This window comes from Oryctolagus cuniculus, chromosome 7 (genome assembly GCF_051225735.1).
Source record: "Oryctolagus cuniculus isolate XC-2025 breed Fujian yellow rabbit chromosome 7, ASM5122573v1, whole genome shotgun sequence".
NCBI classification, from domain to species: Eukaryota; Metazoa; Chordata; class Mammalia; order Lagomorpha; family Leporidae; genus Oryctolagus; species Oryctolagus cuniculus.
Genome location: NC_142873.1, coordinates 70,470,827 through 70,492,087, shown reverse-complemented (window position 1 = coordinate 70,492,087; position 21,261 = coordinate 70,470,827). Strand labels below are relative to the sequence as shown.

General features: G+C 40.2%; 1 protein-coding gene across 9 annotated transcripts in view; it reads left to right on the top strand.

Annotated features, from left to right (window-relative positions):
• Positions 1-8,006, top strand: part of CDC14A (cell division cycle 14A) — a 186,621-nt gene extending 178,615 nt beyond the window's left edge. For all 9 annotated transcript variants that reach the window (XM_089300290.1, XM_089300287.1, XM_070077981.2 and 6 more), the window contains one exon: positions 5,553-8,006. In XM_089300290.1, the coding sequence (XP_089156416.1) occupies positions 5,553-5,721 (169 nt within the window). In that variant the 3' untranslated portion in view covers positions 5,722-8,006. The remainder of the gene's footprint in view (positions 1-5,552) is intronic.
• The last annotated feature ends 13,255 nt before the right edge of the window (positions 8,007-21,261 follow it).

The window sequence follows — 21,261 nt, the reverse complement described above, 5'->3', positions numbered from 1 at the left end:
AAACCTCAGCCTTTTTGGGTTAACATGATGCCAGTTATACCTTAGCCAGCTGTGTTTTGTCTAATGTTATTGAAGAAGTATGTAGTATATTAACAGAGGCAAATAATTTCAGTATTTCACATTTGTAAAAACATATTTCAGTGCACATATTTTGTGTATTAATTCTTAGGCAGTACCCTAATTTTATTCATACCTCTGCCACTCTTGTATTTATAGACTGTTGCATGTGATGCTTTGTCTCCTCTTATCTTTTTTCCTGAGGTTCTATAGTGTAAGTGCCTAATACATATTTATTGCGCCAGAACTTGGAAACTCTATTGTAAAAAGCATAAAGAGACAAAGAATATAGAAATTATAGGTAAATTAATATTTATTGATTATTATATTTGTTCATTAAAACTTAAAAGAGTAGATTTATATATAAAATAGTGTATTGCCAAGCATAGGTTTTTTCTGTAATCATGCCTACACAAGCCATTTTTTAGGTGCTTTTTTGTTTCTATGGTTGAACTCAAACTGAGTATAACTAATTGACTATATTTTCTTCTTCTAAGGACTTGGGAAAATGGGGAAATATGGGAAAGAAAAAGTCACTGTGGCAAAAGTCCATGAAGATTTTGAGCCAGGATTTTGACCAAGTAGGAAGCTAACATTCCATATCATCAGCCCTTTTATTGAAGTATTCAAATTTTAAGCTACTGCATCATTCATTTACTGGCAAGGATCTGAATCTGTCATTGTTTACAAATTGCTGTTTTTGATAGTCAACTTGCATTTATTAACCATCTGTATCAATATTAACTATCTGTACCACCTTTTCCTACCATGATTAGGTAACGGGGCTGTTTCAAAAAGAAACACCTTAAGAATAGCTAAATTTTTAAAGTTAATTCTTAACATCTGCCAAAACACATTAGTAGAAGATTTCCAGAACAGAACAAATTGTCTTGATCTCCTTACCTTATACTGTGTTTTATGTCAAATCTGCTTTCATGGAGGTATAAAATTTTGGAGGGCTACAAGTGTGAACCAATTTCATCATTATTTTCTAGGTTGAATATTGTTGCATTGTTACTTTTATGGTATTCGTATCATAATAATATTATATACTCATAACAAACTTGATTTGGTTTAATTCATTATAAATCCCTGGAACTTACTGTCCAGATGAACTGGAATATTGTATTTGAGAAATTAAAATCTCTTAGTTATATAAAAAAGTACTAATGTAAAATTATATTTATACCTCAGTCTCACTTTCTTCATAATCATCTTGATTATAATTGCTATTATATTTTGCATTTCAGATACATTAGGTATTATTTTTTCATTATGGTAACAACAAAAACATTAGCCAAGCAGAATTAAAATTTTAATTAATCAAATATTCTTATAAAAATTTCTTTTTGAGAATATTCCTGAAAAGTCTTTTGGTTCTGATAAAAATAATTTTAAATTATATATTTTCTTTAACAAGTATACATTATGAATTTAATATTTCTTTATTCACTCAGGATCATGTCCTGCCTGAGATCATAATTTGGCCATGTCAGGTTGATAGAGAATGTTGGACTACATACGTGATGATCACTGGCCAAATGCCAGATGTCCTGAAACCTTGTTCTGTGACGGCCAAGGATTTGGGTTTCAGAGCTAGACTACTGGGGTTCAAATTCCAGCTCCACCAATTCCTAGTTGCTTGATCTTGGTCAAATTATCATTTTATACCTCAATTTTCCCATCTATAAAATGGGTTGTCTATAATATATATAAATAAGATATTTAGAACTATACCTACCATATAGAAAGTACTCATTAAATCTTAAAATCATTGATCTACCAAGTAATATATCTAATTTAGTAAGAACTCCAGATGGTTTTGCTCCAGTTAATCCATTTTTCAAATAGGAAAATCAGCAGTAATAACAATATTGTTTATGGAATAGAGAATTTCTTTTTTACTATAAAAATTAAAAATGCTAATAATTGGGTACCAACTTTTTTGAGATATTAATTTCATGGTACATGGACATTTGGAAAACATTTTATATGGTTGGTAGATATACCTATGACAGCAAACAGAGCATGAAGTTGTGTGTTTTAGGATGTGTGTTAGGTCAAGCCAGAGATGAAGGAGGCTTATCAGTATATCCTTCATCCTCAGATTTTAAGTGGGGAGGACTGGCATTTACTCGGAGGTATCCTGAACTGTGTCTGAGTACAAATGACGTGACCTAGAGAGATCCTCCGTGCAAACCCTTTGTGTGAGCACACGTGCTCAAACTCTACATGTTCTCGTCATCCTGCGCCGATGCTCCCCGGAGAAAGGGGCTTGTGGTGATCTTTATAATTTTTTTTTTCAAGTGAATGTATCCTTGTAGCCTTCAGCAATTCTTCCCTGAGTCTATTTACATTAAGACTGAAACTGAAAGTAAATGAATTACAAAATATGGAAGGCAGAGATATATGCTAAACATTTTTACCAATTTTTATGTCTTATAACTTTTTAAAAATGCTTTTTCTTTAAGATTTATTTTATTTATTTGAAAGGCCGAGTTACAGAGAGGGAGAGAGAGAGAGAGAAAGAGAGAGAGAATCTTCCATCTGATAGATAGTTCACCCCCCAAATGGCTTCAATGGCCAGGGCTGGGCCAGGCCAAAGCCAGGAGCCAGGAGCTTTGTCTGGGCTTCCCACATGGGTGCAGGGGCCCAAGCACTTAGCCCATCCTCTGCTGCTTTCCCAGGCACATTAGCAGGGAGCTGAATGAGAAGTGAAGCAGCGGGGACTTTAATTATTGCCCATATGGGAGGCCAGTGCTGCAGGTGGCAGCTTAACCTGTTGTGCTACAATGCCAGCCCTTGTCTTTTTTTTTTTTTTTTTAAGATTTATTTATTTATTCGAAAGGCAGTGTTACAGAGAGACAGAGGCCCAGAGAGAGAGTGAGAGAGAGAGAGAGAGATCTTTTGTCCACTGGTTCACTCCCCAGACAGCCAGCCACAAAGGCCAGAACTGTGCTGATCTAAAGCCAGGAGCCAGGAGCTTCTGGGTTTCCCATGTGGGTGTAGGGGCCCAAGTACTCAGGCCATCTTCTACTGCTCTCCCAGGCCATAGGAGGGAGCTGGACTGGAAGTGGAGAGTGGAGCTGCTGAGTGACTCGAACCAGTACCCATATGGGATGCTGGCACTGCAGGCCAGGGCTTTAACCCTGCCAACCCTTGTGTTTTAACTTTTTTTACACTGTAGAAAGAAACTGTGGCATATGTTTTGTTTGAATGCTTAGTTATCATTTTTTGTCCTCCAGGACCTGATATCTGTAACTGATGTTTAGTAATTGTTGAATGAATGAGCGTGATACTCATTCTTTCTCCAAAGTGTGCCTTCATTTGCAGTGGCCTGCGGTATGAGTTATACAACACCTGAGAGCAGATTGGCTGGGTGGAAAGGAAGTGGTAGGGGCTGCCACGAACTGTATCTGAGGCTAGAATTTCTGAGCTCTGCTGTGTAAGAGCAAGGGCTTTGCCCAGGAGACTAACGGATATATTTCATATAAATGGTAGAAATCCTTGTGGTATTTTAGGCCATTTCTGTTTTCTGATTCAGTGGGTACCATGATTTACAAAATAAATAAGTATAAAATATACACATATTTACCCCCTTACATGGATGCACAGGTAGATTTTTACCCTAGAAGAAAGTTAAACAGAGATCACTTTTGTTGCATCTATTGGCCGTATCTTTGTTTATTGAGAGCTGATGGAACATTAGAGATGTTTGCAAAATACAGCTTTGTTCCAAAATGTAGAAGCAGTATGAGGACTTTGTTGGTGATAACATTAACAACTTTTTGAGTTCAAACAAAAGCAAAAGTTAGCTCCGGCTGATACTTAAAAATGCACGTGTGACATCCCTGTAGCTTGGGAGACGTATCAGGCTGTGCCTCTGAATACTTGCTGGACTTAAGAAGAAATAGGGAAAAAGCAGCTAGAAAAAATGACAGCCTGTTGTTAAGCTCCAATTGTGAGTACAGCAACTGGTGTCCTACAAGTCAAATGTATGTGGCTTCCAGGTATTTGACCAGTTTCTCTGGACCTTCATTCTGTCTGCGGGTTCAGGTATATCCGTATTATATTGCTCTAATTCTTGATCATTTCACTCCTGTTTTGAAGCCTCAGCATCAAGCACTTCTGGTAGAAAGGGACAGCCTGCCAAGCATTTTCCAAGCCTCCTAACGTTCTTGACATTTAAACTCTTCCTTGAAACTGCAGCCTGGAGAGCCCCTCCCTTTTCCTTACCACCCTCCTTACCCCGCTGCTACTGGTGCACAATGTTAGTTTTACACTGTGCATGTTGCTATTTCATGTTGAGTGCATGTTGCTATTTCATGTTGACACTTCTGTCTTTTCATTTAGTATCTTTTATGACCATGCGGTAGTCTATTGCCCTTTTTGGCTCATTGTGTTAATAGGTATTTAGTAAATGGCTGTTGATGGGATGTAAAATTCAGGGATCATGAAGCTAAACAAAATAGTTGAATTCCTTTTGTGTGTTCTTCGGAAAGTGAATGGAGTTTTATGTGCTGATAGCTATATCATCACCAAAATAGACTAGCCTCAGAATTGGTAAGACCTGTTAATAAAATGCTGCAGATTCATTTGAAAAATAATTATTTAATGGCAGAACAGGGCATTTAGTAGAGAATCAAATAAACTTTGTTGTTAAAAGGTATTTGATTAGAAGAATTATGTAAATAGGTACTGTTTAGATTAATTTATGGTCCTTCTTTCTCGTCATTATTTGCTCCTCGAAAATAACTGCTTGCATACTTTCTCCAGCTCTCTTCATCTTTTCCTGGTTTATATTTATAACCACGTTTTCTGATTATATATCTCAGTCTTGTTCCTTTTATATGTTAGTATCTAACGTGATAAAGGAGGAACGTGTGCTGTTTACCTGAGCATTGCTTTCTGTTTATTGAGCTATAATATTAATGCTTTTGGGTCTTAGGATCAAACTGCAAAATTGTTATTACTTTGTGTAATTATTTCCCTTAATGAAAAGAATTTGTACAGTATTTATTAAATTCAAGCATTCTTGAGGAACTTATTCAAATGGCTGCCAACTCTACTGCCTTAGAAGCATTAACATACCATTGACATGTATTGAATTAAAAGTAGGTATTGCCTCAAATTATATTCTAGTAATATCTAGTTACAAACATTTAACATCTTGAGTAAAACCCAACATTTCACAAAAGCTTAGCAACAAAATTAGGCTTTCAATTGTCAATTAATACTTAATTTTAATCACTTAAATTAGGAAACCTTTTAAAATATAAAGTTTTCTTGCAATCACTTTATGTACTTGGTTATGTCATTCTTATTTAGCAAATGCTTTGCTTCCCCCATCTTTTCCTGTTTTTTCGTAGCTTATTTCATTCGTCTTTTATATGCTAGTCCCAAACTGCCTTGTGTTGAAGGAAGAAGCTGCATGATTTGCTAGAAGTTTTACATGTGATAGAATTTAACCTCAGTTTATGTCTCTCCCTGTGCAGTCCCTTCAGTCTGAATATGTTCCTTACTAAGACCTTGCCACTCCAGGAAAACTGTACCGCTCTTAGAAACAATTTCTTCATCTGGACAAGCAATGTAGAGGGAAAGCAGCTGCTTGCTGGAAGAATATCTCTGCCTTCTTACCTTAAATTAAAGAAAGCACTCAGATAACACCTTCAAGAGACTTGAAACCAGAAACCTGGTTACTGACTACTATAGATGCACTGGAACTATGTTTATGGAGACTTCAACACTTTTTAAGAGAGTTTTCAATGCTGACTTTGGTATTTTGAAAGGTTATTTTTAATGTATTTCAATAATACATTTGTTATTACATTTACATGTACAGTGTTACATTATGTATGTATTGTGAACTTTAAAAGACTATTTTGATAAATTTATGAATATATAAAAACTAGACTATATTTTGATTTAGATTTTCCTGCTGTTTGTTACCAAAAATTTGTATATTCAATTTGTTTAGTTTTATTGTGGTTTTGTCTACAATGAATAAATAATTCCTCCTTATTAAGAAAAAGTAAGGGAGAATGTATTTAGAAAGTGATTTTTTTATCCTCCCATGATATACACAGCTGATCAGTTCATTGTTTTGGGAAGTCGTTCTAATTTACTGAGTTCCTTCAAGTTTACCTCTACCAAGAGGATCATTGTTGATGTGGCTTACTGAGGACAAAAACCTTTTCTTTTTATTTTCCGTTGTTGAGTTCTGCATCCTTGGGACCTTTCAAAAATTTAGCATCCAGTTGAAGATCAAAATTCACTGAATGTTTCCTGGAAGCATGATTTTCCTCTGTGATATGACTGAACATTCCAAATGCTTTTATTTCTTTCCTTCTCTCAAAAGAGTTCTTTTTTGAAATGCCTTAAACATTTATTTGGCTTATATTTTCTCTTTTACATATGCAGAAGACAGGGATATATATTTTAAATTCCACATCCAAAGTCTTTCAGCACTCTGTCATTAAATAAATGTACAATACTGATTTGAATTACTGAAAAAGCACTTCAAATAGTTTTCCCTAATTAGAATATCCTGCTTTTGGTACAAGGTCGTTGCCTTGTTATCATACATAGTCTGATGCCAGTTTTAAGTTACTGATGAGAAAAAACCTAGAAAGATGCTGCTAAGTAGTGCTCTGTGTTCTGGGAGATATTTTACGAAGAGAGTGCAACTGCCTGGTGTGCACACTGTTATATCAGGAACCTAGCATGAAAGTGAAAGGACCCCCTTATGGGTACTCACAAGCCTTTTCATGTAAGTACAATCTGAAACTCACATCTCCAGAAGCCTGCAGGCGTCGTTTCTGCGAGGAGCTGGGAGCCTTAGATCCTGGTTCTCTCGCAGGCTGCTGAAGAAGGGACTGCTGAGATGCTGAAAGAGCTACTTACATGGCTTCCTCTGAAGTGCTTTGCCCTCCACCGTTGATTACTTAGGATGTATTTATTAGGCGGAGGCACCTTGAGACTATTACACATGCTTCAGCAAGGCGTCTTGTTCTTGTTTCATATTTTTAAAAGGCATTTGATTGAATGTTAGACTCAGGTTTGTTAACATAACCTTCAATAAATGCAGTACCAAATAATTGCACTCATCTGATGAGAAAATGAACTGTATGTTTTAAGAACCCAAACTTAAAATAAGTGGAATTAAATTGTGTATCTTTTCTAAAGCTGAAAATAAAATATTTTATTATGTTACTGTAAAAGAAATTGGTTAATTGTATAGGAAAATTATAGTATTTTTTCAAAGGATCATTGTAAAGAAATTCAGATGATGTTTGAGAAGTAAGGGAAAGGGAACCATGTTGATGTTTTTAGTTCTGTGAACACTAATTTGTGTGCAGCTATGAAAATGATTGTAAAGTTGACTACTGTAAATTTTCCAGAATTATGTGTGTATATAAGTCATATGTATCTACATGTGTATGTCTTAACATTAGTTATACACATGTGCATACATATACACCAAGAAGTGGATGTATATAATATAGAAAGTATATAGCAAAGTAATTCTACTCCAATAATAAAAATTGTTTGACATGTATTTTGTTATGAATAGTTTACCTTTCAAAAGATATTTTGTTCTATTTTAAAGTGTAGAAGAATACACTGCTAATAAATAATAAACTTTTATGAAATTTATTTGTTCCTTGGCTTTTATAATTTGGATGTTGAGTTATCAATACACTGATGTCTCCCCATAATTTTATTTTTGATTCAGTCTGGTTGGTTCCTTTTAAGTTTCTCAAGATTTTCTTTCTGGATTTTTAGTTCATTTATTGACTTTCTAGCATAAGGCTATTGCCTGAAATATGTGACAGTGACCACAAAGAAAACGTATTCTTTGAATTTCACAAAAGTCAGATAATGTTAGATCCTCACTCTCTTTCCTTCTAATTTTCCTTTTTTGTTAATAAAACAATGATCATAATCAATGTTTTGGATTCTGCTTGGTCTTTTATGATTATTGATTATTATTGTGCGACAGAATGGGCATCAGTTCCTTTTGGGGAAGAGTACCCATTTGTTTTTTCCTGAGAGAAACTACAGAACTAAATCAGATGGAACAAATCTCACATCTGTGGATCCGGATCCTGAAAGATCAGCTTGTCAGGAAGAAACTGCACTATTTGTTGGAGATATTTTATGTACTAAACTTAAACTGTCTGGGTTGTGATATTTCAGGTGTATGTCCGTGTGTGTGTTTATATTTTTCAGAATGCACAGAAAAAGTTGTGGGTGGGAAGGCAGTTTTTCAGTCTTTCTGGAGTTGAGAACCTGCAATTTGCTGTTCTCACAACACTGAATGAAACAGTTGGGGTACCAAGTTTATGATGCTAGAAAAGGTGATTTCTTATGAATCTGTTTTGAAGGGAAGAAAAATGTTTTTTTTGCAGACTGAGCTCTTATGAAAAGAAAAACAATCAATTGTCTAGTTCCAACAAATTTTTCACATATTGGTCATTGAATTTACAGTGTTACCCTTAGGGATAAAGTGGTTTACAAATTTCAAAACACACCTGCAAAAGCCTCTCTCTCTCTCTCTCTCTCTCTCTCCCTCCCTCTTTCTGTGATGCAGAGTGAGCAGGAATAGGAACTTATCAACTATAAGTTACTCAAATGTATTTTTAAAATGATTTCCACTTACGTGACTTCTTTGGTAACACGTTAAACCATTACTAACATGTTAAAATTTCCTATTAACCCAACTGGTGCATAGGCTGAGAAGTACCCTCTGGTGTTTAGTATCACATATGAGGTCTCTGCTCATTCTCAAAATATCATCATATAGCAGAGTTAATGATACCTGTAAAAGCCTTGCAGCCCTCTTTGTGACATTCAGAAAAGCAAGAATTTGGTTGCTGTATGTCTCCTCAGAAGATTTAAAAATAATTCCAATTATAGCAGCATATGATTTATAGCATACGATGTAATACTTATTTACACATAGCTTGCATAGGAATGGCAACCATGACATATAAAGGAAAGTAGAAAATAATTGTATTAAGTTATTTTGGGCTGAATTGAAATGTTAATATATTCCCACCCAGTTCCTCTTCTATGGATTGAATTATGGTAATCATAGTAAGAAGGAGAAAAATAGATTTTTCTAGAGAATTTTAAACTTTTTTGGGTAAGTGCCAGTAGAAACATTTTAGAAACTACTTTTAAGCAAAATATGTTTATGTGGAATTAGTTTGAAATGGACAGACATGAAGGAGCTGACCTATCCCGCTCCCCGAGCTTTGTTTTAACCCACATACCTTCAAAATTGAGGTGTAACACATCACTACCTGCATTTCTCCGTTGGATTAATTCAAGTTGACTGAAAACAGGTTTCAGAAGTTGGACTGCAAGTGAAACATGGAACATGGTAGTAACTAAGAATGACCCCAGCTACAAATACATATACTAAAACTTCAAAGTTTAGGATAATGTATACTCTGTTTATGACTCTCTTGAAAAGAGCCTGTCGAAATTTCAAAGAACAGCAGGTAGTTACTGCATAGGGGTGCCTGTAGGGACTTGGACCCTGAAATTTGAGACAACTGATACTGTTATTTAAATCTGAAATAGGCTCTTAAATTTTACAGTGTCAGTCTCTGCTCATACAGGTGGGCAAATTTATATTGAATACACACCTTTAGTCAACTCCAGAATTCCTCACTGGGATGTATTTTACTCCAACTTTAATAAAGAGATCTCCAAGTGAGATTGTCAAGCTTGACATCCAGAATGATTACGTAAAGTACATGGAATAGAAAGTTCAAGTGACAAGTTGAAACCCGAGATAAGAATAGTATAATGATAGTCTATCGTCTCTATCATCCATCTACCTTTCTATCTATCATCTACATCACCTGTCTCAATCATATACATGATCTTTACTAATGTAAATTTACTAGTGTTAAGGTAAATATAACATTTTCCTTTTTGTACTGGAAGTTAAATAAATCTTGAAAGACAGACTGGTCCCAGATTAAAGGGGGTAATTCATACTTAACAAAAGCAAAAGAATAAAACCCTGGATGAGATGGAACCATTTCCCTAAAATCTGTATTTCTTGCAGGTAGAGGGATTTTTAATGCCACATAGCACATACTGAGAGAGGTATATCCCAAGAGGCTTGTTCCAGGCAGTTTTGTCAATTCTAGAAAAACGTAAGCAGTTAATTCTTCCAGCAGCTGTGGCATCTCTGAGTGTGACCAGTAGGGTCAGAAAGGCCAGACTTTTCCTGACTTGAGGAAATGTCTAATATTAACTTCTCCTTTCCCCAATACGAGTACAGCACCCAATCCTTGTCTTCTGTTGTTTGGAGTCTAGCTAGCAGCCTACTTTTCTATTTAGGTCACAACATCAAAGACCAAGGAATGAATGGCCAGGTGCCACGTCAAATGTCACCACTGCGGCAACAGTACAGCTAAGATTTGTTAGCAGAGACCCTGGGGGCAGAATCCTGGGCTTTGAAAAGTCTCACGTCCCATCATCACAGAGCCCCAGGCTCGTCTGATACTGCACCAGTGGCTTCAGCCTGTGACGGCTGCCCTGTCTTGACAAGAAGTGGAACTGCGCTGTGTGCCCTTGACAGCCCATGAGGCTGGCGAACTGAGCCGTCAGAATAGTTGAATCTATTTTAAAGTCAAATCTGTTGAGAAAATTATCCTTAATTAAAGACTACTCTTTAAGTGACAGGTAGTTAGGATTGTTAGTTTTTAAGGTAAAGCAAAAGAGGAAAAGTTCACTCATCTGGTCTGGAGGAGAGAGAAAAGTCAACTACTTAGCATCTAATTATTTGCTTGTAGAACAACAGAGAAGCCCTGTGTGTTGGGAGACCCCATGGCCACTGTCATGTTCAGTGATTTGCTGGGAGGATCACTGAGCATATATGAGTGTGTGCTAAGATTCATGGCAGTGAACAAATACAAAGCAAAGTCAGCAAAGGGAAGAGGCACACGGGGTGAGGTCTAGAGGAAACCTGCACTAATCTTCCACGAGTCCGCTCCTGGTGAAGTCACGTAGGACGTGCTGAATTCCCGCAGGCATTCAGCTGTGGCAACACACGTGAAGTCTGCCAGGGAGCCTCATTAGAGACTAAGCAAAGTTTCTACTTGAAAGTTGGTCATGTAAGCACCCTGTGCCTAGCATGAACCAACATCCCCGACTCCCAGAAGAAAAGAGAGTGTTAGTCATGAACCACCATGTCTGCACAATCCAGCCCAGTGAGCCACTCTTTGCCTAAAGGAAGTTTTACACCAGTGTAGGGAATGTTTACCAGTCAAGTTCTAAGACACAAGCCAAGGCCAGACTTACAAGTTTGCAAGTATGTGGTCTTAGGCCTGCTGTTCAAACATACTCCTGGTCACTTTGCATCCTAGCCAACTAATTCTGCAGTTACTAAAGCCCATTTAAATGAATGTGCACTTTTACCCCGTGAACTTGACCCCCAAAGCTCCTCCTTTTTTCAGAAAACTTTTTTGTGGAGGGAAGAGTGGTGGTCTTGGAGACTGCGGTTCTCTTAAGGACTCCAATGCTGCCAGAGTTTGAGATTCTGTTTTAGGTTTTTGTTTTATTTTGATTTTTTAGGATTGATTTATTTATTTGAAAGGCAGAGTTATAGACATGGAGAAGAAGAGGCAGAGAGAAAGGTCTTCCATCCACTGGTTCATTCCTCAAATGGTCACAATGGCCAGGGCTGGGCCGATCCGAAGCCAGGAGTCAGGAGCTTCATCTGGGTCTCCCACATGGGTGTAGGGACACAAGCACTTGGGCCATCTTCCACTGCTCTCCCACGCGCAATAGTCGGGAGCTGGATTGGAAGTGGAACAGCTGGGACTAGAACCGTTGCCCATATGGGACGCCAGCACTTCAGGCCAGGGTGTTAACCTGCTGCACCACAGCACCGGCCCCTGTTTTAAATACAGCGGTACAGCTTCTCCTAAAATGTTCTACTTGCTATAAACTTGCTATCACTCAATGTCTCCAAAATCTCAATCCATTTCAGACCTAACGAGAAGGAAAAACTTACATCTTTTTTTTTTTTATAAAGACTTATTTTTTATTTGAAAGTCAGAGTTACACAGAGAGAAGGAGACAGAGAGAGAGAGAGAGAGAAAGAGGTCTTCTGTTCACTTGTTCACTCCCCAATTGGCTGCAACAGCCGGAGCTGCACTGATTCAAAGCCAGAAGCCAGCAGCCAGGAGCTTCTTCTTGGTCTCCCACTTCCCAGTCTCCCATATGGGTGGCAGGGGCCCAAGGGCTTTGGCCATCTTCTAGTGCTTTCCCAGGCCATAGCAGAGAGCTGGATCGGAAGTGGAGCAGCCGGGTCTTGAACCAGTGCCCACAGGGGTTGCCGGCACTGCAGATGGTGGTTTTACCCACTACACCACAGCCCCAGCCCCCACATCTTTCCTTTAAGAAAAGAATTGGGCCTGTGCCGTGGCTCAGTAGGCTAATCCTCTGCCTGCGTCATCAGCACACCGGGTTCTAGTCCTGGTCGGGGTGCCGGATTCTGTCCCGGTTGCTCCTCTTCCAGGCCAGCTCTCTGCTGTGGCCCAGGAGTGCAGCGGAGGATGGCCCAGGTCCTTGGGCCCTGCACCCCATGGGAGACCAGGAGGAAACACCTGGCTCCTGGCTTCGCATCAGAGCAGTGCGCCGGCCGCAGTACACTGCCACAGCGGCCACTGGGGGGTGAACCAAAAGGAAGGGGGTGAACGGAAAAGGAGGACCTTTCTCTTTGTCTCTCTCGCACTGTCCACTCTGCCTGTCAAAAAAAAAAAAAAAAAAAAAAAAAAAAGAAAGAAAAGAAAAGAATTGGTCTAAAAATTTTCCTCTCAATATCTGTGACCCAATCTGTGCCTTAATAAGTAAAAGAAATAGAAATGGCTGTTGAGACAGCTTAAAAATATTGAAATTAAAATATTAAAAAAGCAATGAAAAAATTAAAATGTTTGCAAAACCAAAACATCACTCAAGTTTAAAATATATGTACTTAAAGTGATACAAGCTATAGATTAAAATGATAAAATACACAAATTGTCTCTGTCTATGACTTCAGATTTATAGTGCTTAGTACATTGCCTGATTACCCAAGGCTTCACAGCTTCCACAGGTCTACAGATGCTGGGCTGGCAATCTAAGTGGAACAATTTTGAGCTGACAAAATGTCTTTTTAAAAAGATTTATTTGAAAGTCAGAGGTACACAGAGAGAGGAGAGGCAGAGAAAGAGAGAGAGAGAGAGAGAGTCTCTGTCCGCTGATTCACTCCCCAAATGGCAGCAACGACCGGAGCTGCGCCAATCTGAAGCCAGGAGCCAGGAGCTTCTTCCTGGTCTCCCATGCAGGTGCAGGGGCCCAAGGACTTGGGTCATCCTCTACTGCTTTCCCAGGCCACAGCAGAGAGCTGGATCGGAAATGGAGCTGCCGAGACTTGAACCAGTACCCATATGGGGTGCCGGCACTGCAGACGGTGGCTTTTCTGCTACGCCCCAGACAAAATGGCTTACCCTTAAACTATTCCATGTGGGGATTGTGACTCATAAGACCTTCGCTTGGTGGTTCATCCTTGGGACCAGGCTGAACGAGAGGCCTGTGGGCATCTATCATTTTGTCTGCACAAGCATCCAAGTGTTTTAAATCTTTAATTACTTTAAAAATGTATCTCTAAAAAAAAAATCAAGTCTTTGAACCCCTTCCATTTTAAGTCACCTGCTCACATACTTTCACGTGCCATCTAAAGTCAGACACTTGGCAGCCATCTCCCCTCCACTTTCTTCAAGGAAGCCTTTCTCATGGAGCTTTGGGAAGCTTGGGAAGGCAGACACTTTTCCCCTCTCACTAAGCTCTGACATCCTTAATTCAGGTTGTATTTGTATTGCTGTAATGCAGGTAACTGCCACAAGATAAGCATAGCTTGGATTTTTTTTTTTTCACATTTTCTTTGAGTTCTTAAAAATTAAGTGCTACCTAGATCCATTTTCTTGAGCAGACCTCTAACCATCGGAGCTAAGAGTTTGGGTGAAATCTGGTGTGGTGAAGCTTTCTTCAGGGAGCAGGGCTTTATCAGAAAGGATTTGGGGAGGATCAATTTGCCAAGGCCTCTTGCTGGTCCAAAAGGAGCTGAGACAGTGGGAAAACTCAGCAATAAGAACTCGTATTTACCCACAGAGACGGGACAGTTGACTGTGCACTGATGTTCCTTCACTCTCTCAACAAAGTTGATTGAAAGGTGACTGTGGAACAACATATGACGTTCAAATTGGCGTGCTCATGCTCACAGGCATCTCAGGAGACAGACCCCTAACTCAGGGAGAAATAGGGTGCTGTTGTTCAATGGGTGTAGAGTGACAGTCATGTAAGAGGAATACTGCATGGATATCTACTGTTCAGCAAAGCACCTGAAGTAACAATACAGTGCTGAGAATTTAATAATTTGTTGAGGGCAGATCTCAAGTTGTCAAGCTTCTCAACACATGTGTACATGCACGAACACACAAATACACATGCAGTGGACACAGGAAACTTGGAGGTAATGGATATGTTTTTACCATGATTGTTGTGATGGTCTGATAGGTATATGCGTATGTCCCAATCAAATTCTGTCCATTAAATATGTAAATATGTGCAGCTTTTTTGTATACTGGCTCTATTTCAATAAAGCTGTTAAAAACTCCCCCCCCCTCATTAGTTGAGAGACAAAAAGACTCCAAATGATGACAGTTTTATTTTTTTCCTAATAACAAATGTTTTAATGTCATTCAAAGGCAGTGTTGGAGATCAAACTTTCCAACCATTTAACATTGTCTCTTTAAGATCTGATTAATTCTTCATGGTAGCTTTCAAAATCAAGATGTGATGCAACAGTTCCCGCATAGCTCTCAGTTAGTGTCTTGCTCGGTGGGGTGTGCTGGGAACTGCAGGGAATACAAAAAGGCAGGACAAGGATGAGCTGGGATCTTCTCCATGCCTTCATCCATGTCTTAAAGGAGTCACTAATCCAGAGGACAGCATAATCCTATATTGGCCAGTCTTTGTGAGGAAAAACCTAACTTCTCATTTGGGCCCCAAACACTTGTGGCACCCAGGAAATGGTAAGCCCTTGGGCCTCAGGCGCAGCAGGAACCCGGAGATCCTCAGCAGCAGGAACATCCCATCTGTTTCTCTGCACGTTGGGAAATGTGGCAGCTGACAGCAGTCACATGTTTCAGCTTAAGCTTCAGTCACCTGGAGAGACGCTGGCCTGACTCTGAGCCCAGGTCCACATGCCTAGGAATTAACTCATTAGGTCACCTGGGGACCTAGAAGCCAGGACTGGGGTGGAGAGTTTGGAAAACGTGGCTCACAAAGGAATAAGGGACCCTCTTTGAAATCAAGGGAACGATTCTGGTTTTTTGAAGAATATGGTTTCTAGTTCCAAAAAAGCATGTGGATGGCATGTTCTGGGCAGACCAAACCAATTCTATGCAGGTGGCATACAGCAAGACACTGATGTTATGGGACGGCTCTGGAACACAGCGTGTGGTAAAAGCAAGGGCCCAATGAATGGTGCAGTATGTTGCTCTATCTGTCTGAGACGAGATTCTAAAGCTCAGGAGCAGCTTCTGCTCAGAGTTGGGTCTGTATGCACACACTTTGGACCTCCCACTGCCTGAGGGGTGTAGACGGTGAGGATGCAGTGAGGCAGTGCTGGGGCACAGCACACAGAGATTCAGAGCTCTGTGTAAGTGTGGGCGGATTGGCTTGCTCTTTTGTTGTCTGAGGGAATGGCTAAAGGTGCAGCAGAAATGGGGTAACATCTACATCTCTTAAATTCCATGGCAGAGCCTTCGAACATTTACCTGGCGGTTTCTTTCACGGAGGTTCAGAGCACCGGGCCTGTCATTTAGAGAAGGTCTTCCAGGATCATTAACTAAGGGGCTATGCTGAGAACGGGGCTTCTGGAAATCGGGAGGTCCACTGGCTCCCCCTGCAGGGAGCAGGCGCGCAGCTTCTGAGGGGAGGAAAACACCAATGTGGGAGAAAACACCAGTGTGGGAGAAACAGGATAGCCGTGTTGTCTTGTTCCCTAACAAATATAATTTGGATTTTACATGAACAGGGGAGGGAGTTGTGCGGCAGTTAAACCACTGCTTGGTATGCCCACATTCCACCTAGGTTCAAATTCCACTTCCGCTTCTAATCCAGCTTCCCAACAATGTTCACCTTAGGAAGTAGCAGATAAAGGAAGGCTCAAGTACCTGAGTTTCTGCCACCTACACGGGAAACCCAGAATTCTGGGCTCTTGGCTTCAGCCTGGCATGATCCTGGCTGTTGTGGGCATTTGAGGAGTAAACCAGCAGGGGGAAGATTCTGTCTCTGTCTCTTACTCTATCATTGTTTCAAAAAAAAAAAAAATTGCACAAACAGTTCCTTAGGTATTTCTTATTTTGTTTGTTATCTTCTCAGTCCTGCTTAATCCTAAATCCAGGATGATGATAACTGTGGCCAAGTATCTAAAAGTGTATGATTGTGTTTCCCATCAGTGTTATATGTGAGCAAACACACACTCACACAAACTCAAACAACTCTTCTAAACCATTTTGCTCTCTTCACTTACATTACCAGAAATAATTCATACATGCTTGAAAACAGAAAGCCCTCTCCATCTAGTTCCTATCTGTATCAAATAGAAATATTTTAAAGCAGATTTTAAAAAATAATCTACATTACACCCCTTACTGGAAAAAAGTCACTTTTGGACACAGACCAAGCCAAAGCAATTTGAGCTCAGATTGGTTTTCCCGGAAAAGCTGAAAATGTAGTTCAGAAAAGAAATGCCTTGGCAACTTTACAAGTCAACACTCGCAAACTAACAAGCTCAGCTGAAATATCCCTCACTTCGATGATTCTCAAGTACTAGCACGGAAAGGAGTTGCCTGCTTCTTGATTAACAACAAAGGTTGGTAAAATGCAGATTCTGGGGCCCAGCCAGTGTAGCTGAACCAAAGCAGCTTGGAAAGAGTAGAGATTTGAAGTTCACAGCTCAGTCAACTCAGAATAGACAAAAGTGGAGATTTATGAATTAATAGGACTAGAACAAGGAACGGTATCAGGGAAACTATTTCCTAGACTATTCCAGTGGAGCCAGTCGTCTCTGGGACGTGAGACAACCTGACATGAGGTGCCCCTCCATCACTGAGTGTGTGATTTATGTACTTAAAATGGTCCCCAGGTGACCAAGAGCTAATTCCATGTGCATAACAATATCTAAGCCAGTGTTCATGTAATTTAAAAGTCTGTATAATATTGATAAGGAAACTAGTGAAAACATTCAGTGCCTTTGGATTTCAATTTTCTTTCCAGCAGAATGGGATCCCATGATGCCTTACTCTGGACTGCGATACCAAAATACCATAAACTGGGTAGTGTGCAAGCCACTGAAATTTATTATCCCAGTTCTGAAGCTGCAGAGTCCAAGGTTAAGGTTCCAGCAGGTCCATTATATGGTGAGTGCCTTGTTGCTCAAAGGCAGTGCCTCTGGCTGTGCCCTCACACAGCAGAAGGAGTCAGCTGGTTCTCCAGGGTCTCAAAAGGCATGGATCTATTCACAAAGACTTTGTCTCACAATTTCATCGCCACCCCAAAGATCCCACTTCCTGATACCATCACCTTAGGGTTTAGGACTTCAACATTTGGGGGGACACAAACATTCAGAGCTGCTATCAATGGTTCTTAACTTTTCTGAGATTACAAACTCCTGTAAGAGCCCAATAAATTCCTTAATCTTTTGTCCAGATAAAGATGTATATACACATTGTTGCAGGCAAATTTAGGGACAGTCTCAGTTCCCATAAAATGTTTGCATGGACTTCCTATTGCAGTGACTCTCCCAGGAGGACAACTGGGTTTAATCTAGTTTCTTTCAGGAACTTCCCCAGCCACAATTTCGAGTTTTCTCATTAAGGAATTGTGGCACTTCCTATCCCATGCTGGGAACCACCACTGTCACAATTGTGGCACATTTATACTAAGTGCTGGCCACTTTGTGCCTAGGTTTAATGATTTTAAGGCCACCACAGAGGTAGATGACATTACTTCTATTTTACAAGTGAGAAAACTGAGGTTTGTAAAGGTGCAATAACTTGCTCAAGGTCACATGGCTAACAGCAAACAGACCCTAGATTTGACTTTGCCCTCTTCAACACTGTGACAGAGTTTCTCAATCTTGGGGCTCAATAATGCTTTATTGTGGCTGCTGTCCTGTAGACTGTGTGTTGTACAGCACCCCTGGCCTCTACCCACTAGATGCCTATAGCATTCCTGCCCTTAGGTTTCAAAAACCAAAAATGTCTCCAGAAATTGCCAAATGTACCTGGGGTCGGGGTTGGCGGAGGGCAAAGCCAGCCCCAGTTGAGAACTACTGCTTCATGGGTCACTCCCCCCTTGTCATTCCCATCAGGGGTGGAAGTCTGGCAGAGCAGGAGGAGAGTGGAGAGCGGTCAGCACAAGGTTTCATGCACCCCAGGTAGAGATTTTCAGGAAAGACAAACAAGTCATTTTCAGCTTGATGATTTTCAGATTTTCCAGCTTTATAAATCTCTGGGTTTCTTGTGGTGGTGGATGCTTACATGCAGTTGAACTGCTCTCTAACCCAGTTGTAAAACCACATGACCATGTCATGCCTATGAGAAATGCACACAGTCCAAACTGGCCCATTCTAACACAACTCTCAATTGTGTAACATCTGAGAGACCAAGAGGTGAGGAAATGCAGCTGGGATTTGAAAGGAGGTTTTAGACACTCTTGGGATTATGCACAGTGAGGCTGCCCTGTGGCTTGGCCAACGGCAGCAAGGGAAGGCAACAGAAAATGAGGCATTTTTCACCACTACTATTTATCCTTTGGTTTCCCCAAGTATGTGAACCAGTTGTGATAGCACGTTTTGGTGGCTCATGGAATTTAGTGCTAGGAAAAGTAACATTGGATCCTCTCGGGGTGGATGTGGGGTTATATGAGGGTTTTTTTTTCTTGTAAACAAAAATTCTATTTAAAAATAATTTGGCAACATAAACCACAAGGATGTGGTTATGTGAAACTTTTAATGTTTTTTTAGGAAAAGAAATAACAACAGTGCTCTGCTGCCTGGATTCAGTGCCAGCTCTGTCTCTTGAGAAACATAATTAAGAGTGAAATCTTTTTCTTTGTCTCTCTCTCTCTCACTGTCCACTCTGCCTGTCAAAAAAAAAAAAAAAAAAAAAAAGAGTGAAATCTTGATCCCACATAGCAAAGATTTCTGAGGGATCTGGTCAGCTCCTGGTTAAGTATTTATGATGTGTCAGGCACTCCTCACATTCCCCCCTTAATAAGAATGGACCCTAACATCTGTTGGGGGGGACTGGCCGATGATCCCTCTGGCTGCTTCGTGCTGAAAAGGGGCATTGTTGGGAACAGGAGTCAAGACAGGGTCCCAGCAGGACGTGGCTTCTCAGAAACAGGTGGCTTCTTAAAGGGGATGCAGTGCCAGCTTGCAGAAACTGCTTCCATTGGAGGTTTCATGTGCACGGCCATCTAGAATTTTACTTTTTTAAGTCTGAAGAAAATGAATCTAACAAGCAGTTAAAACTCACAAGACCTAAAACTGAGGACAGAGTCATTATTGAGCCACAAGCAAGTTTTCTCATTGAGAGGGAAATAGAAACTGACAGAAGGGGCTTGATAATAATCAGGTGGGCTTTAAGGCTTGCCAGTTATGAGGCTCAGGCCTATCTATCTCTTCACATGGGGTACATGAGAAGGGAGGTACCCTGTTGACTTCCATTACCCAGGACAGCTAGGATTCTGATTTAGGCATCAGACTAATGATGATGTTGGTCATGAGATTCAGAACAAAAGCAAAGGAGGGACTGTTTAGGAAAGTAAAATGAGGAATCAGTTTTGAACACAGTGCTTTTGAAGTGTCCACAAAATACTGAGGTGGAGACACAGTAAGCAATTTTATACCCACGGGAACATATTGCCAACTGGCAAAGAGATATCTACCTCTTCTTTTGTCCTGTTCTTTTGGGTCTGCACACAGCGGTGTAGAAGTTTTGGGGGGAACATCTGGAAGCAGGCTAGCTGATAGTTTCATAGTGGATAAGAAGCCAATGGTGAGTGCATTTCTTAAACCAGTTCATACGCTTTCACATCTCTCTTCTTATCCCTCTATCATTTTGTAAATTTGCATTAAACATTCCAACCTGTTTCAGTCATGTACAGCAGAGGAAAGAAAGATAACATGTTCTTTTTTTTTTCTTACAGATTTATTTATTCACCTGAAAGGCAGAGTTACATAGAGACAAAGACAGAAAGAACTCTTCCTCTTCCATCTGCTGGTTTACTCCCTAGTGGCCTCAGAGGTGGGGCCAAGCTGAAGCTAGAAGCATCTTCCAGGTCTCCCACATGGGTGACCAATCATTCAGGCCAGCTTCCACTGCTTTCCCAGGTGCATTAGTAGGGCTGGATTGGAAGTGGAGCTGCCTGGTCTTGAACTGACATCCATATGGGATGCCTGTGTTGCAGGCAGCAGCTTTACCTGCTGTCACAACACATGGCCCCTATATGTTTATTCTAGGGCCACAGTGCTAGGGGTGAGCAGTGTACCTCACCAACTCCCAAGGCTAAAGTGTAGTTGCAGTGGAAGTTAAGAATAAACCCCCAAATTAAGGAGAATGACCTGGAAAAATCCAGAGCCCGAAATCTCCAGATGGGTATTGGTCTTCCTGGCTACTCTTGGGGAATTTGAGTTTTATCTCATTAGTGAAGGTAGGGGTTACTTTGCAGAAGGCTTCAGAAGATAAGAATGCATATGCTTTCATGCCTCTCTTCTTTGGACAGTATGGTTGGAACACCCTGCCTCCAGGAACATTTCCAAAGCCAAGTTCAATACTACTGTCTTTGAGAAACAGTCTCACCCTATCTTTCAGCTTCTGTATGGCACTTTGGACACTTTTTTTTTTTTTTAAATAACACTAACGCGTGCTTATGTCTAGGCTAGCAAGCCTGGGTCCTAGCTACTAACTCCAGGTGAGCTGTGATAGTGGTAGCAACAATTAGTTAAGCGTTGTAAGGGCTCAACCTTCAAAATTCAGCTCAGTTATCATCAGCATGTACTCTGTGAAGGCTTTCCTGACTTCTAGGCTTGATAAGATATTTCTTCTGTGCCAGTTTCATAGC